At 36.7% G+C, this 16,914-nt stretch overlaps 2 protein-coding genes across 2 annotated transcripts in view; both read right to left on the reverse strand.

Moving 5' to 3' along the window:
• Positions 1 to 228: 228 nt before the first annotated feature.
• Positions 229 to 3,778, reverse strand: LOC107670439 (tubulin-specific chaperone D-like; the record flags this gene model as incomplete). The annotated part of the gene is made up of 7 exons (XM_016463040.1): positions 229 to 659; positions 1,146 to 1,230; positions 1,322 to 1,434; positions 1,535 to 1,622; positions 2,970 to 3,059; positions 3,286 to 3,363; positions 3,642 to 3,778. Coding segments are annotated over 7 exons (606 nt in total), but the record flags the coding sequence as incomplete, so codon positions are not given.
• A 4,838-nt stretch (positions 3,779 to 8,616) lies between these two features.
• The window catches only part of tbcd (tubulin folding cofactor D), a 25,525-nt gene continuing 17,227 nt past the window's right edge, over positions 8,617 to 16,914 (reverse strand). Inside the window, exons 15-31 of the mRNA XM_016463041.1 lie at positions 16,500 to 16,557; positions 15,210 to 15,239; positions 14,974 to 15,059; positions 13,659 to 13,739; positions 13,510 to 13,583; positions 13,270 to 13,387; positions 13,136 to 13,196; positions 13,006 to 13,028; positions 12,869 to 12,900; positions 11,328 to 11,390; positions 11,113 to 11,189; positions 10,943 to 11,024; positions 10,725 to 10,843; positions 10,551 to 10,642; positions 10,254 to 10,394; positions 9,208 to 9,291; positions 8,617 to 8,779 (exon numbers count right to left, since the gene is read on the reverse strand). Of these exons, the coding sequence (XP_016318527.1) occupies positions 8,617 to 8,779; positions 9,208 to 9,291; positions 10,254 to 10,394; positions 10,551 to 10,642; positions 10,725 to 10,843; positions 10,943 to 11,024; positions 11,113 to 11,189; positions 11,328 to 11,390; positions 12,869 to 12,900; positions 13,006 to 13,028; positions 13,136 to 13,196; positions 13,270 to 13,387; positions 13,510 to 13,583; positions 13,659 to 13,739; positions 14,974 to 15,059; positions 15,210 to 15,239; positions 16,500 to 16,557 (1,384 nt within the window). The remainder of the gene's footprint in view (positions 8,780 to 9,207; positions 9,292 to 10,253; positions 10,395 to 10,550; positions 10,643 to 10,724; positions 10,844 to 10,942; positions 11,025 to 11,112; positions 11,190 to 11,327; positions 11,391 to 12,868; positions 12,901 to 13,005; positions 13,029 to 13,135; positions 13,197 to 13,269; positions 13,388 to 13,509; positions 13,584 to 13,658; positions 13,740 to 14,973; positions 15,060 to 15,209; positions 15,240 to 16,499; positions 16,558 to 16,914) is intronic.

Below are 16,914 nucleotides of genomic sequence, written 5' to 3' on the forward strand. Positions count from 1 at the left end.
CAAAAATGTGTCATTATTTGCTCACCCTTTCCACAACCATGACTTCATTCTTTTGTGGAGCAAAAGTATTTCAAATAATCTTGATGCAGCTCTCTCACTATTAAGTTCCAAATAGAACAAAAATATACCGTTAAAGTATCAGAAAGCTTTCAAGGTATCAAAAATCCACCTTAAAAGTATAATGACCCGAGTCAGTAAACTGGAATAAGATTCGAGAATTAACCAGATTTGTGACCAGTCTTTATTGAACAGGTTTATTGAAAAGCACAGCCTCAAAAGACTGATACATTTGGTGATCTGTTTTCTAGTTCAACTCACTGACTCAAATATCATGAAGGTGAGTAAATTATGACTCTGAAAGACATGCTACAATCTGAACATGAAAAATCATTAATAATCATGACGTCAATAATTAGCAATATTTCCATAAGTGCACTAAAACAGAGAACATCACTACACAACTGCATCTATAGTGCTGTAAAATAAGCTCAACTGAGCTCCAAGACATTTTACTTAAGAACTGAATGATGACAGGTCAGATACTGTTAGATGGACAACATTATCTGACAGCAGAGGACATATGGACACTGTCTCTGACGTCCGCACAGAATGCAGTGCAAAGCAGCCGTCAGGTAGGAACAGATTTATTGGGGTGAAGTCTGAAAAAAAAAAGAAAAAAAAAAAGAGAAGATAAATGCACTAAGACCAAAATAAAGGCACCACTTTTAAATGATATTATGCATATTATGCATCTTTTTTTTTCAGGTTTAGGTGAATGTTTCTATATCAGGCTATCACAATAACTTTCATTTCATCGAGTGACAGCTCATTTATTTCACAGTTTCAATTAACTGTATTGTGCATTCAAGCATGTGAACCAACAGATAGCCAGTCTTCATATCGTCTGAGAAAGCCATATTAATCACAGATTATTAACACATTTTCCCATAACCAAAACCTAATGGTTTCTGTGTCCGTTTAGGAGAACTGAACACCCACTAATGCTCAAAAAAACCCTTGTTCAGCCACCAGTGGATGAGTAACGCTGGAAGCAGCATCTGGATGTCAGATTCGGTATGATGCAACAGCCGCCACATTACAAAATCTTCTCCCACAAAACCTCTTTAGTCACCTAAATGTGTTACCTTGGTTACCAGAATCGGCCTGGGCACTCCCAACCAATCACAGAGCTGATTCCTGTGGGTCCGCACTGTGGCGATGTCACTTTCCCTAATACAGGAAACAAGAAACGACCATTAAAACGGTAGCTGTGCTGAAGTCCTCATCATAATCCCCCAATAAGCCCCATGTCAACACTCACCAATTAGTGTCACTAAGCGAAGCCATGACATCAGCCAGCACTTGATCATCGTCAATGACATCATCGTAGGTCAAGAGCATCTCGTATACCTGGCTGGCAGTCATCTTCCTGATCTTCAGACCCAAGAGAGATAATGGAGTCAGAATTAAACCTGGGATACAACACGAGTGCCTAGACTAAGTCTGGACTGAAGTGGCCTGCTAATGGTCTCACCACAGGGAAGGGGTGACAGAGCAACATCAACAGCTGCACTAAGACCTTCTCCCTCACATCACCCTTGAACTGCACCATTCCACAGAACCTACAGTCAAAGAGCCAATCAGAGAGAGAGCTCAGACATAATGACCAATCACAAGAGAGATCAAACTAAAACCAGAAGACACACTTGAAATCACATTTTTAGAGTGATTAAATCAAAACTTCAGTTGACAACAGTTCTTGAAAAAGTCTGAAACATTTTCAAAAAATGTCTGAAAACAAAGATTAGGGTAAAACGGGGTTAAAGAAAACCTTAAGGAAAATGTGTTTTTGATAGCAGAAAAAGAGTTTTTATTAAACATTGATGAAGAAATGTGAAAATAAATCATGATTTGTTTAGTTAAATATTTTTTATAAATGTATGAGGTGGTGAGGAACTGATAAAAATAATTTATCTAAAGTTTCACATAATATTTAAGTTCAATACAATCATTTAATCGATGTTTGTACTATTGTCTGCTTATTTTTAAAAAACAGAAAAAAAAAGCTAAAAAGGAAAAATTCTGAAAGCTTTTTACACTGCTTGAAGGATCTCCCATAATAATTTAAGGCAAGACAACCCAGGTGAATAGGGTAAAAAATAATTAATAGAAATAACTAATTGGAGTGGAGTAACTAGTAGAAATAACTGTACTTGAAGCTGATTGATTACATTATTAAAAACTTTTTTTTGTATTACAAATTTACAGATTTGTTACAGTTAAATATGCAAATGAGGCATTATCTAAGGAAATCTGCACTAATTTGAAAACATTTCCAGAAAATAAATCTGAGCACCAGATAAAGCCAGGTTCAAAATTCCTTTGTTTTTTAAGTTTTTAGATTTTGGATATTTTTTTATTACTGCATGAATCAGAAAAACAGGACAATGTTTTTAGGAATAAAATATATGAAATCAGGCAAATTATATGAACAAATTCCTCTGTAAAAACCTTCAGAATACAGATAGGAATACAACTTTAAGGTCTGTTGTATGTAAGCGCTACCGAAGTGGAGATTTCTGCCTCAGTGCAGGAGAAATAACTCATTCTGAGAAAAAAGCTTTAAAGCTATGCCTTATAATTGAAATCTACAGATGCAAATAGATAAAATGCACTTAAAAAGTATTTTGGATGTTTACTTTCCACTAATCTGAAACATGTTAATGAAGGGCCAAATATCCCAAAATAGCAAAACTGACCAGTAAATGAAAACCAAAGTTTTTGCCTGTAGTGGCTTGCCTTAATATGGCTTTACAGAAGTAACAATACATATCATATTTTATTACATGCTAAGATTGTCAGATTTTTACATCTGATGGGCTCATTATAAAAATGGTGATTATTTATAAGGTGGACACCCAACTTGTTATGGACCCATACATCCACAGAGTGCAGGAAATGCAACTTACACAGCTATACACGACAACAACTTCTGGACATCTTTGGATTTCCTGATTTCCTCTTTACAGATCGCCAGCAGCTCTACGCAGAACGGATGACTGAAAACAGAGAGATGACATCAAACCAACACACACATCCACCCTCAGTCTCCCCGTTTCAACACACGACTTGGCCGGGGCTCATCTTAAGTTCTCCCAAAGGTTCCCTGTGTGAATCCTTTCTGTGTATTTCTGTCATGATATCATCTCTCCTGCCGAGCTCTGGATGGTTTGTGTATCTGAGCCAAGGAAGGCAGTAATGTACACTCGGCTTTCCCACGCTCACCTCTCCTCGCTGGCGAAGCGGTCAAAACAGCCATTAGCAAGGATTTGGTCCACCATCTTCAGCAAAGGTACAGAAACTCTGTAGGCGAATCAAAACATAAAGTATAAATACAAAATATAATGTTATGATTTGGTTTAAGTTCCAAAAAAAGTCAAAAATAGACATTACCACATTGTTATTTAATATATAAAGCATTTTTATGGATTTCCAAGCATATTTTCCGTTACCAAGATGTAAAACTACCCATACTGTGACAGAAGATCTTGGTCATACCTTGGCCCACCTCTTCCGTCCTGTATTTGTATGACACATTCAGCTGTTTTGTGGCTATGTTGTGTTTTGCATTGCAGTTGTACCTGTCATTGCGCAGGTTATCCCTGAAGATGCGTAACAACGTGTCTCCAAACTGCTGAAGCACTGTGGCATCCTGCTGAATGCCCTTCAGGTACTCGAATAAAGACTGAGAGGAATAACGCACCTGCAGACACACACAAGCAGATTTTCACTAGTGACGGACTGCCATATTAATGGTTAAAATTACATTTATTAATTATTATTATTTGTATGGTAACACTTTAGTTTAGGGACCAATTCTCACAAAAAACTAGTTGCTCTGTAGCATGAATATTACTAGCATATTGTCTGTTTATTAGTACTTATAAAGCACATATTAATGCCTTATTCTGCATGACCATATTTTAGATCCCTTAATCCACCCCATACCTAAACGTAACTACCTTACTATTTATAGGCAGCAAATTAGGAGTTTGATGCAAAAGTCACAGTTAATAGTTAGTGAATTGATCCCCAAACTAAACTGTGACCATTTTATTTCTTAATAGACTTTATTAACAAAATAAATGTTAATTAATTATAATTACAAATGATTTTATATTAAATTACTCTTAAAGGCACAATATGTAAGATTTGTTTATTAAAATATCCAAATACCACTAGAACAGTGTTATATATTTTGCTGACTTGTGTACTTACATTATCCCAAATGTTTCTACTCCTATTAGATCAGTTTCTTTCAACTGAAAAGTCGGTTATCACCTACCCACCCTCCTTTCATGGAATAAAATGTACAAAAGGCTATTTTCCATACAAATAAAGCACATTATGAGCATTGTCTGTCAAGTAAAGTTGATGTTTTGCTTGCTTTTGGTTTAAAAATAACGATTTTAAGATTTAAACCCATGTCCCACTAAACTAAAATACTTAACTACTTGGTGTTGCATTTACATATAGAACTTTTAAATTGTAAAAAGTGTTTTTAAGCACCAAATGAGTCAAGACTGCCAACAGTGCTTCTTCAAAAGCATCTAGTTTTATGCGACTGTGTATGAAAATTATAAATGTTCAAGTATGTGATACATTGTACCTCACAACTGTGTTGTGGCATCTTGCATAAAAAGGTTTTTTTCTTCAAGATAGTGTGAAATAATTAAATATTTTTAGCCTTTCAGGCTGTTAAACCTATCTGAAGGTCTTACTGAATGTATTTGTTTGCACAACTAATCATATAAATTCACATTTTTGTAGTATATATGGTGCTGCAGATGTTTCAGACATGGAATTTATATGTATATATTAAGTTTTACCTTGCATATGCATTGATCAATATAATTTTGAATTATAAAATGATAAAATAATCATTATTAAATATGTATTTTTGATAGCTCACATTCAATGTAAACTTCTCCCATGCAGCAGTGTGTTAATGTGTGTGAGGGGTCAGATGGTGCACGATTATGTGTGGTATCAGTCCAAAATCTGCTGAGCGGTCCAGAGGGAGCAGAGCTTCAGAGAGAAGCTCCATCATTCAGCACTGAGTCTGTGAGAACCGCTCATTTATCCAGCAGTTTTGGCTCAGAGAGATCACACAGTTCCAGGCTGAAGGTGAGAGCGTAACCTCTACTGTGGCTCTAATCAAAATCTGCCGGTTCTAGGTGGTTGGGGGGCTCATTTATAGGTCCAGTTGGCAGATGAGTTGACATTTACTGCGCTCAAAGCTCCTGTTAAAGGCATTTACATTATTTTTTCTTCATCAACAAACACTGGTGGCTATAAATAACAAAAGGACTTGAGAATCATGCTCAAAGATGATATCCAAGCAGCCACTGGAGCAGAGGCACTGAGCCTAAAACACTAAGAAAATGGAACAGAGGAAAGATGGAAAAAGAAAATCTATATCTACCACACTTTATATATAGAAATAAGACTTTACAACATGAAATATCACTGCTATTTTATAAAAAGGTCAAATTACCTGATATTTATTTAATAACTATATTTAACTATATTTAGAATTTATCTAGATAAAAGACATGTGTCACGCCATTGACCTATGTAGTGCAAATACATTCATATGTTAACAACTATGGCTTAAAGGGATAGTTCACCCAAAAATGAAAATTTGATGTTTATCTGCTTACCCCCAGGGCATCCAAGATGTAGGTGACTTTGTTTCTTCAGTAGAACACAAACAAAAATGTTTAACTCAAACCGTTGCAGTCTGTCAGTCATATAATGGAAGTGAACGGGAATCACGGCTTTGAGAGTCAAAAAAACATACACAAACAAAACCAAATTAAACCCTGCAGCACAAACGAAGATTTTTAACACAAACTGTTGCAGTCTGTCAGTCTTATAATGGAAGTGAATGGGCTCCACAGCTTTGAGAGTCAAAAAAACATACACAGACAAAACCAAATTAAACCCTGCGGCTCGTGATGATACATAAATGCACTAAGTCTTAAGACACGAAAGGCTTGTGTCTTAAGACACGAAACGATCAGTCTGTGCAATGATTGGATGTTGTGAACGCGCTCAGGACAGTTGGACATTGCTGTGGATCAGAGGTAAAAAACTATATAAATACTGTTCAGTTTCTTGCACAGACCAATCGTTTCGTGTCTTAAGACCTCAATGTATCGTCATGAGCCACAGGGTTTAATTTGTTTTGTCTGTGTATGTTTTTTTTTTACTCTCAAAGCCGTGGAGCCCATTGACTGCCATTATAGGACTGACAGACTGCAACATTGATAATACTGAGAAACGTTTCTTGAGCAGCAAATCAGCATAGAATGATTTCTGAAGGATCATGTGACACTGAAGACTGGAGTAATGGTGCTGAAAATTCAGCTTTGCATCAAGGAATAAATTATATTTTAAAATATATTCAAATTGAAAACAGCTATTTTAAATCACAGTAATATTTCACAATATTCGTTTTTTTCTGTATTTTTGATCGTAAATGCAGTCTTGGTGGGCGTACAGCAAGAGACATTTCAAAACACACAAAAAAAGTTAATAAATAAAAATGTAAAAAATCTTACCGACCATTTTTAATGGTAATGTATAAATGAGGAAAAAACAATATCAGCAAACAAAACAGGAAAAAAAAACGTATAGGGCGAAAGAAAATGCTAATAAAAACAAAACAGCATTACAGAGTAAAGGAGAACGGAAAAGATCAAGTGTATGAGCTGATGAGCTGAAGATCCCTCCAGGGGCCCTCAGTCACCACCAAAAGCATGAGCGCAAATGTGAAGGGACACGGTGCCAATCCCGCTTGCTTGGTTCCAGCTAAATTTGTTTTGAATGAACCCTGGCCTGCTGGCGGCGCTGTGGTTTTGCCTCAAAGCCGTTTACACCCTGTGCACTTTGAGGCCAGGATGGGCACAGACTTGCATTGATGGCAAAATTTCAGTTTATTCAAACACATGTCAGGCATTTTCTTAAAACACCAAAGCGTTTCAACACCAGCTTATTTTTGAAAACCCAAAATAACGGACCACTTTTGTGTTGCAATTCTTGCAAATCTGAAATGAAGCAATGCAAAGTAAAACTACATGGTCTAATAGTCTCATTTTCCCTGACACTATTCACACTCAAGACTGCGGTCACCATAGACAGACTCTCTGGAGAAGTGTCGACTGCTCCCTCTGTTGGTCACTGTTGTGTCTTTTCTCACCATGCAATTTATTCTAACTGATCCATTTCTGTGACCTTACGGTATGCTTCATATGCTTACTCTGATCGCTGTGGTCTGGTTATATTGCATGTTTATTTTTAATCAAGATTTTCAACCGGGGTCTGTGAAACGCATTCCAGTGCATCCAATGAGTAGAAGCATTTTTTAAAATGTATTATTATTATTTATTTATTTTTAAGAAATGAATGTTTATAACTTGATCAAAAGAAAAGTAAAGAAAATTTTAAAGTAGATTTTTATTTCAAATAAATGATGTTTCTTTTGAACTTTTTATTCATCAAAGAATCCTGAAAAAAACTGATCATGGCTTCCACAAAAATATTAAGAAGCAAGAATGTTTTCAACATTGATACTAAAAGTTTCCTGAGCAGCAAATCAGCATATCAGAATGATTTATGAAAGATCATGTGACACTGAAGACTGGAGTAATGATGCTGAAAATTCAGCTTTGCATCACAGAAATAAATTACATTTGAAAATATATTCAAAGTGAAAACACTTATTTTTTTTAATTGTAATATTTTTGTAAAATATTTTAAAAATCTCACCAACTTACTGTAAATAAAACTGAATTTTCTTTCATTTTCTTTCTTTCTTTGGACTGCTGTTCTTCAGAAAAATCCTTCAGGTCCCACAAATTCTTTTTGGTTTCCAGCATCTTTTGCATATTTGAACCCTTTCCAACAATGAATGTATGATTTTGAGATCCATCTTTTCACACTGAGGACAATTGAGGGACTCATACACAACTATTACAAAAGGTGAAAACATTCATTAAGAGCTGGGGTGTGTAAACTTTGAAAAACAATGCATTAAGAGCCAGGGGTGTAAACTTTTGAACAGAAGATGTGTACATTTTTCTTATTTTGCCTAAATCTTTTTTTTATTTAGTACTGCCCTTCGGAAGATACTTACATGTTTCCCAGAAAAATAAGTTTAATTTACCCTGATATTCAAATTCAAGAACTTTTCAATGCTAGGGGTACTCCAGAGGGCAATGGCGGACAATCTTTACCATTATATTTTATAGGATATATATTACAGAATTGAAACAGCTGCCATTTTTGTTAACATTTTACACTTGAACAAAGCTTTGGCCAAATAAAATCAGCCAAAAAAAACCCCATTTAAATCTTAATTAATTAATAATACGGCTATAAACTTGTGTCAAAAAAATTGGATAGCAGAGAAGCAACTGATTCTCTGGTGCAGAAAAAGCCGCACACATTTTCGCAAATCCTAAATACAGTGATTTGAAGTGAGCAGTAGGTGTGTTAGTAAAAGTAGAATGTATTAACACACTCCTGAGTATGATTACACCCCTGTGGCACTCACAGAGGGAAGATGCTCAGTAGCTCCTCCCGGTGAGGGATGTGAGGTACTGCGGGGTCTGTGCTGTGAAGCAGACGCAGGAAAACGGTGCCGGCGTGGGCTCGGTAGCGGTCGATCTTCTCTGCAGCCTGCTGGGCCAGGCAACACATCATACGCTGAACACTACAGAAAATAAGAGAAATAACTGTGAGCAGTCTTAAATGGTGCATTAAATCTACTGCAACTAAAGTTTAAAAGGATAGTTCACCCAAAAATGTAAATTGTGTCCCCATTTACTCACCCTCAAGTTGTTCCAAACCTGTATGAATTTCTTTCAGCTGCTGAACACTAAAGAAGATATTTTGAAGAACGTGGGTAACCAAACAGATGACGGTAGCCAATGACTTCCATAGTATGAAAAAAAAAATACTATGGAAGTCGATGAGGATCGGAAACTGTTTGGTTACCCACATCCTTCAAAATATCTTCTTTTGTGTTAAAAAAAAGACAGAAACTCATATAGGTTTAAAACAACTTATGGTGAGTAAATGAGGACATCATTTTCATTTTTGGGTAAACTCTCACTTTAAGTGAGACTGACAGTGTCTTACAGGTCAGAGGAGAGGAGCTCTGGAGCAGACGCTACCACCAGCAGGGTCACATCCATAAGGCTGCTCATTGCTGCCGCCCTCACCCTGAAACAGAACGAGAGCAAAGAGTCAGAGCTACACCGTGACTGTCAAACTGCTTTCAGAGAACCACAAGCACACAAAATATTTCAAATATTAAAATATTTGATTATGCTTTGTTTCTCATGAAGGCATTATGTTGATTGTTGACATTTCCAGCATCATGCTGAAGGTTTGTTGTGCCTGGAGGCACCTGTGGGGAATGTGAGGAATGTGTCACTCGTGGGGCACTAACATTTAAAATCAGCCAAATTTAAAAAGGTAAATTAATTAAATGAATATATTAGGGCTTTCAATAACTTGATACATTAAATGACAAATAATTAGTCAAATAATTCGATACATTAAATACTTAAATAAAACATTAATTCAACTAACTTTGCCTATTTTTTTTTTTATTTATTGCCTAAATTGTTTTGAATTGTTTTATCATTAATCACATTCAATGGCTACTTTAAACAGATTCAACTTATCATTACATAATTAGGACACAGAGAAAAACTCACACAAGAACCAAGAGTTGTTTTATGGAACCCATTCAATTATTACTATACAATACTAATAAAAATAAGGTTAGGCCTAAAATTATTAAGGCCTAAAATGAAACAAACTAATAAAAAATGCATTACTATAGTAATACTATGGTACTGTAATATAAAAAGTAGTAGTAGCACTGCTTTTAATAATAATAACAACAGTTACTATTATCATTATAAAAATATTTTTAATATTACATTATAAAAAGTAAAAAAACAGACAGTAACACTATTGTATTGTAAAATAGCATTTAATTAATAATAATAATAATTATTATCATCATCATCAAAATGTTTATTTCATTAATCTGAATCAATCTGCAATCTGTTTTGTATGAAGCGCTATATAAATAAAGGTGACTTGACACTGGTGCATATTGTTGTATATTGTGCAACACAACTATGCACCCCTAAGAAAGCATGTGAACGTACCAGGCCCCGACGTCCCCTCTGCTGTCCGTGCTGTAGTCGTTCATACAGCCCAGCAAGGCTTCATACACAGGCCTTATGTTGCCCTCACACAGGACACGGTCTGGGCTGCCTTGTGCACACACTCCTACAGCTACACACACCCTGAGAAGCACAAGAAAGCACAGGACACATGGACATGCAATGCAAGATGGGACAAAGCAGTGAATGGAGACATGAATTTCAGGTCCTGCAGGAAGGAGCAGGCGTTGGCAGACTGGTTCTTCAAGCGCAAAGGAGACATAAGAAGGTGTTACTCACTGAGACATGGCTGTGGCCGCATCCCTCCTGGCTTCTGTTAGACTCGCTGCTTTCTGCACAACCTTACAGGTGGCCTGGAGCCCAGGCAAGATCTAGGGAACAAGTTTGAGAACGCAAACTCAACCTAACAGTTCAGACACAGACTTGAGCAGACGAGACATTATGAGGTCGAACCTTCTGGAGTTTGCCACGGATCATAAACGGAGGCAGTGAGCCCAGGGCGAGAGTGCAGCCACAGCGCATCAGAACCTCGGGACTCTCCAGGGCCAACAGGTACTGACTAACCAGCTGATCTGTATGGCAACAAATGGATGTAAACAAACAATTAATGGCCAAAAGTATGTGTACACCCAAAAACACACCCATAAGTGCTTGATCAGCGTTCCCTGTACCTTGCATTTCCACATCGGCTACCCCTGGTTCAACCTGATAATACTGCAGACACAACGCTGCTAGTGCTGAGAGTGCGGCATCCTTCAGAAAACACACATTATATTTTCATAACAACCATAGATGGTACAGTTGTAAAAAGCCATTCTGGGTGCTGAGGCGTGGACTGTACCTGTATACCCCGCCTGGCCCCGCTGGAGAACAGGTGAAGGTTCTTCAAGCTGTCGTCTATTAGCCATTGCCAACCAGCTGCACGCATCACAAATCCGTCAAACAATCACTCCTCCATGAGATATTTGTGGTACTAGTAGTAGTCATTTATTTTCATGCAAATGTATCATGCAATATCATAAATCATGCAAATGTAAAGAGGTTTGGTTGACTCACTGATAACTGGGTCATCTTTAAAAGGCATCTTGGAGAGAGAGAGCTTTTCAATGAGGCAACAGACTGAAAAAAAAGACAAGGGAAAACCAGATCAGGGTGTAAAAAAAGCAATAACTGGGCCTCTGTTTTGTTGCTTTGTACCGTGAATGATTCAGAGACATCTGTAATGTCATATTTTTTTCTGAATACTAATCCACTGATTCTTAAGACATGGGACAAAACAGGTCTCTAAACTTTATATCATTAGTTTTTAAAATGGCAACATTTCCACTTTGAATCCAAATGAATTTTTCCTAAGGTGTTGCTATGCAGTTCTGTGGCAGATTTGTGAAACATTGAATAAAATTCTTCTTAACTGCTATTTTCATCGTATTTTTTAAACTTTACAATAAAGCTAAGAATGTTTTGTATTCCCAAGAAGAATCTTCCTATCTTAAGATTGTTCTAAAGAAAAAACTTAAGAACTTTAATTCCTAAAAAATGTTCTTAAAAATCATCTGAAATAACCTATTACAGTTAGTATAACCTCCAACTTTCTTAAATCCCCAAAGGTAAGACGCTTAATGAACTTATCGGGTTGTTTCAAATATTAAACATTATAAGTATTTATATAATCTGTGGAAGGCATATGACCATAAAAATGTTCGACCAATCAGATTATTCGGTACGAACATTACGATAGGCTGTCCTACCTGCCTGTCAACGTATGTATTTGCATACCTTACATCATCAGCGCGTTCCATTACTCTATTACAGACCGAGCAAGAATGAAAGGCGTTATTATTGTAATATTATGTGCTTTGTACTGTAATATTTTCTCAAAGGTGAATTAGATATGAGGTAATCTGACCGCATTGTATTCAACAGTCTCTCATCATGTCGCTGGTTAGCCTCTGCTCTATCTGTGTGCGTTCATGTGTTTTGGAGGAGGCGTGGCTTTGGAGAGTGATTTGCAGAGAGTGTGGGATCTTATTCTTTCAAAACTAGCTTGCTATTTGCTAGACTCTCCGAAATCACCTACCATACCTTTAACAGATATGATTGAGAAAGCTACACAAATCCGTCAGTAATTCTTCAGAATTTCTCAAGAATTATATTTGGAAGATTCTTACGAACTTCTTAGAATTTATCTTATGAAAATTTTTTAACTTCTTTCTTAGGAGGATCTTCGAAAAACTGAGCCCTGAGTGGTTTTAGCATGTTGCTGCAGCATATGGCTTAGGTCCTTCACTGTAAGTGATTTTCTGCACCTTTTTTTATGGTCTGCCAGGCCAAAATTTTAATTGAAGTGGAATACACCTCTCCTCATCAAGCCGCACAATTTGAGGTTTTATTTATGTCTATAGCAGAAAGCTACATTTTGAAGTTTGTTGAAATCTCTTACCATAGAATGAGTTCTAACAGTAACGAGGCTTGCCTTGTCACACACACACACACACACACACACACACACACACACACACACACACCTTAAATAGTAGTTTATCATTTCAACACAAGAAGCATATCAATTCTATAGAATAACTGTAAATGATTCTTACCAGCTGGTCTCATTAGCTCCCCACCAAATCCCCTAGGGTTAAAAAAAAAAAAAACATCAGTTACAAGCTATAGACAAATAAGTGCCTCTAAAAAGCTTTGATGTCAATTACTGCCAGGTTATGAAGCCAGTGCTTACCTGTACTGCTTTCTGTCAGAGAGCTGAAATAAAGGTACATATGGAAGGATCAGTTGCAATAAACTGTTTTTATTTTATATTTCACAAAAAAAACAAAAAAAAAAAAACACAAGAGACTAATTCTGCAGACCTTTTGATGAATGTTTTTAAGGCCTTCAATTGTGTCAGAGGACAGGAAGTCAGTCACCCAACTACAAGGAAACAAATGCATTAAATAAAAGAAAATTATGGTTAGGCGAAGCTTCAATAGAAAGCGGGTGTAACCTATTATTCTGGGTGGCAAGCTCGTAGAGAGCATGAGTGATCTCGGCGCAGGCAAGGATAGCGCCGTGACGCCTGTGTAAATCCATCCCTGTGGCCATGGGCAGCAGCTGAGGTAAAACTGAAATCATAAATAAAGACAAGATGCTACAAAATTTCACTTGGCCTTTATGTGTAGAGGTGAAAGATGTGCTGATGAGTTGAATTTGGCATATATTAACAGACATATGGAGCTGTTCTCACCAGTGTTGGCCATGTATTCAGGGGCCTGGATAGTTAGATTGTGCAGGCCTTTCGTGGCCAGCTCTCTGATCACCCTGATAAAAAGCAAATACAGCCTCAGTTAAAAATACAAAACCAAAGAATCCACATGAAACCGTACACATACTTACCCATCCCAGTGATTGACTTTCATAGCCACCAAGTGGTCAATTAAGGGTTTGGTGTATTCCTCAAAACCAGCGATGTAGACACTGAAAAATTAAATTAAGTCGTAAATTAAGTCTCACACAGCCATTTTCCACCATCTCTGTTAGAATTCAAGAGGCTGATTTTTTTTTTTGGTTTGCTTCTGAACCTGGCACGTTTTTTTTCCCTTAGTTTTGTTTGTTTAGGCATATATGAACATGCCAGACATGCTCAGATCTACACCAAAAAATAATCAGTCCAAGATCGCCTGAATGAGTTGGTCTCAGCCTGATTGAAAACAAACCTGAAAATGTCTTAAAGATGAATTTGTTTCTTACAGACAGAGCTTTTTGCTTCACAAGACATTAATTGATTGCCTGGAGTGTAGACACTGAAAAATTAAATTAAGTCATAAATTAAGTCTCACACAGCCATTTTCCACCATCTCTGTTAGAATTCAAGAGGCTGATTTTTTTGTGTTTTTTGGTTTACTTCTGAACCTGGCACGTTTTTTTCCCTTAGTTTTGTTTGTTTAGGCATATATGAACATGCCAGACATGCTCAGATCTACACCAAAAAATAATCAGTCCAAGATCGCCTGAATGAGTTGGTCTCAGCCTGATTGAAAACAAACCTGAAAATGTCTTAAAGATGAATTTGTTTCTTACAGACAGAGCTTTTTGCTTCACAAGACATTAATTGATTGCCTGGAGTGGTGTGGATTACTTATGGTTTTTTGTGATGTTTTTATCAGCTGTTTGGACTCTCATTCTGACGGCACCCATTCACTGCATTAATTGGTGATCAAGTGATGTAATGCTAAATTTCTCCAAATCTGTTTCGATGATGAAACAAACTCCTGAGGGTGAGTAATTTTCAAGAAATTTTCATTGTTGGGTGGACCAATTCTTTAACAAGCTAAAGCAACATCTTCTTGCTTTTACACAGCGGGCTGCGCAGTAAGCCTTGAGCATGGCTCTTTGCTCCCTAAGGCTAGCATTTTTCACATTGCTCTTTTAATACATTAATGTGCCACAATCAAATGGTGACATTTTTCTGGAGGGTGGGACTTAAGAAAATGACAAGAACGACATAACAGTGTAACCGCTCCTTCACTCATCGATGCATTCAAAACATAGCGTGACTGTGCTTTGAACTGAAGTGTTCTGAGGAATGGGGTGTATGACTGATCTGCCTGCTGCTGTAATGTTTGCAGCGTGTACTATGAAGAACAATGGGGTTCAATTAAATGTGCCAAAACAGTTCTTAGTCACACACTGTCACCTTCTTACTCCTTACCTGATAGTTAAGTAGCAGTTATTCAGGTTACCGACTGTGAAGTAGTCCGCCGCTGTCAGAATGTCTATGCCATGGGGGAAGGTGCCCTGTGGAGACAGGATATCTCCGAGGATCAGATTAGAGATACACACACTCAGCAGGCTTCACAGAACACAGCCTGTTGCACTACAGATCAGTGAAGGTGTTTATTATGGATCTGAATGGTGTTTATGTAAGTGTATGCCCTTTTGTTGTACCTGTCTGCCCACATTCTCTTGGAAAGCAGCCTAGAAACAGAGAAAAGGAAGCAAACATTACTTTTCCTGTAATTTCTCATGTATGCAGCTACATTATGTGAAATTAAAGCTGAAGAATGTCATTTTTTTCTGTTAAAATACTCTCTCCTATCCAGAGGTTGCACTGCACAAACATCAACCAAATTTGAAAGATATTACTTCCAAAAGCTAATGATTTTCCTTACTTTAGAATCACTTCCACAGTAAAGAAAGTAAATGCGTATTGGAATAGAAAAAAGGGCAAAAACAATGTTTTCAAGTGCTTAGACCTAAGTAAGCATTGAGGAGAAAAACAAGAGTTTCCAAGTGTATTCAAATAAAATAATTAACCAAATAAAAAGAAGGTAGGGGCTATGTGCACTAAGAGCAAATAGCGATAGATGCTATTTACACTAAGTGAAAGAAGCATTATTTTCTTTGCATTAAGTATAAATAGTAGTTAGCTGTTATTTGCACTAATAAAAACACATTAAGTGTATATATCCATTAAAGTATTAAATATAAGGTTAATTAAATTATTAAAATCATAAATGAATACTGTCTTTTTGGGAACCAAACACCATTTTGAATCTGCCGATCAGTAAAGTTACGTCACTTCCTTCCTGGACCTTGAAGGACAACTTTCCACTCTTTTACAGTAATAGAGTGGTAACAATATAAAATGTGTGTGTCACTGTCGTCGATGTGTCAGTCCATCCAATCAATGTGAGCGAAGCATGGGCAGAGTTACTGCCTACAAGACGGGTTATTTGCACTTAGTGTCAATAGACACTCCAACAAGAAAAAATGCTTCAAAATGCTTCTTGTGATATCAATATCACATTAAAAAGAACATTTAAATATTCTACAGATTAATAAAATCAGAGCATGTCAGAACATGTACAACCCAGTCTATTGAAATGACAGAAAATAAATATTTGTAGCACAACCTCCAGTCCTCTGCTCCTAGACCACTACAAAGAAAAGCAAATTTTGCTGCCATCAATGGTGCGTTTGAATCACATTTTTATCCGGCACCCATGAGTGCTCACATCAGAACGGGACGCAGCTCACACTTCCAATGTGAACACTCTTATTTGCTGTGCACTTGCGGTGTGAAACTGGTGTAACACTGACTCAAACGATGCAGGCAGTTTAGGGTTGGACTACCAAGGAAGGAGCATTTGTACTGACAGTTTGTAACCAATTCACACATTTTTACACACTTCAGCTTTAAAGAGTTTTTTAAAATGTTTTTCAGGATTAACTTACAGAGGCGGCCTTCCTGCAGGTGATGTTCCTGTCAAATACAGTTGCGATGACCAGTGCGCTGTGAAGGTACATGCAAATGAGAATAAGTGATATTTTGGCATATATAAAGTGTTCACCTGTATACCAAGTATCAAAATACCCCGAAAGTGTATTTTTGCAAACATTTAAAAATACATTCCAGCCAAGTATGATTTTTTTTCCAGAGAAATTATAAAAAAAAATAAAATAAATTAAAAAAATTAAAAAAAACTTTGTGGGTGATTTGTTGTAGTTTTGCAGAAAGCATTGTTTTTAATGCTAAATATTATTTCTTATTTCTTCCGTTTCTTTATTTATAAAGTATTTAGTCTCTCTCTGTGTGTGTGTGTGTGTGTGTATATATATATATATATATATATATATATATATAATTAAT

The sequence above is a fragment of the Sinocyclocheilus anshuiensis genome, unplaced genomic scaffold (genome assembly GCF_001515605.1).
Source record: "Sinocyclocheilus anshuiensis isolate Anshui unplaced genomic scaffold, SAMN03320099.WGS_v1.1 scaffold476, whole genome shotgun sequence".
Lineage (NCBI taxonomy): Eukaryota > Metazoa > Chordata > Actinopteri > Cypriniformes > Cyprinidae > Sinocyclocheilus > Sinocyclocheilus anshuiensis.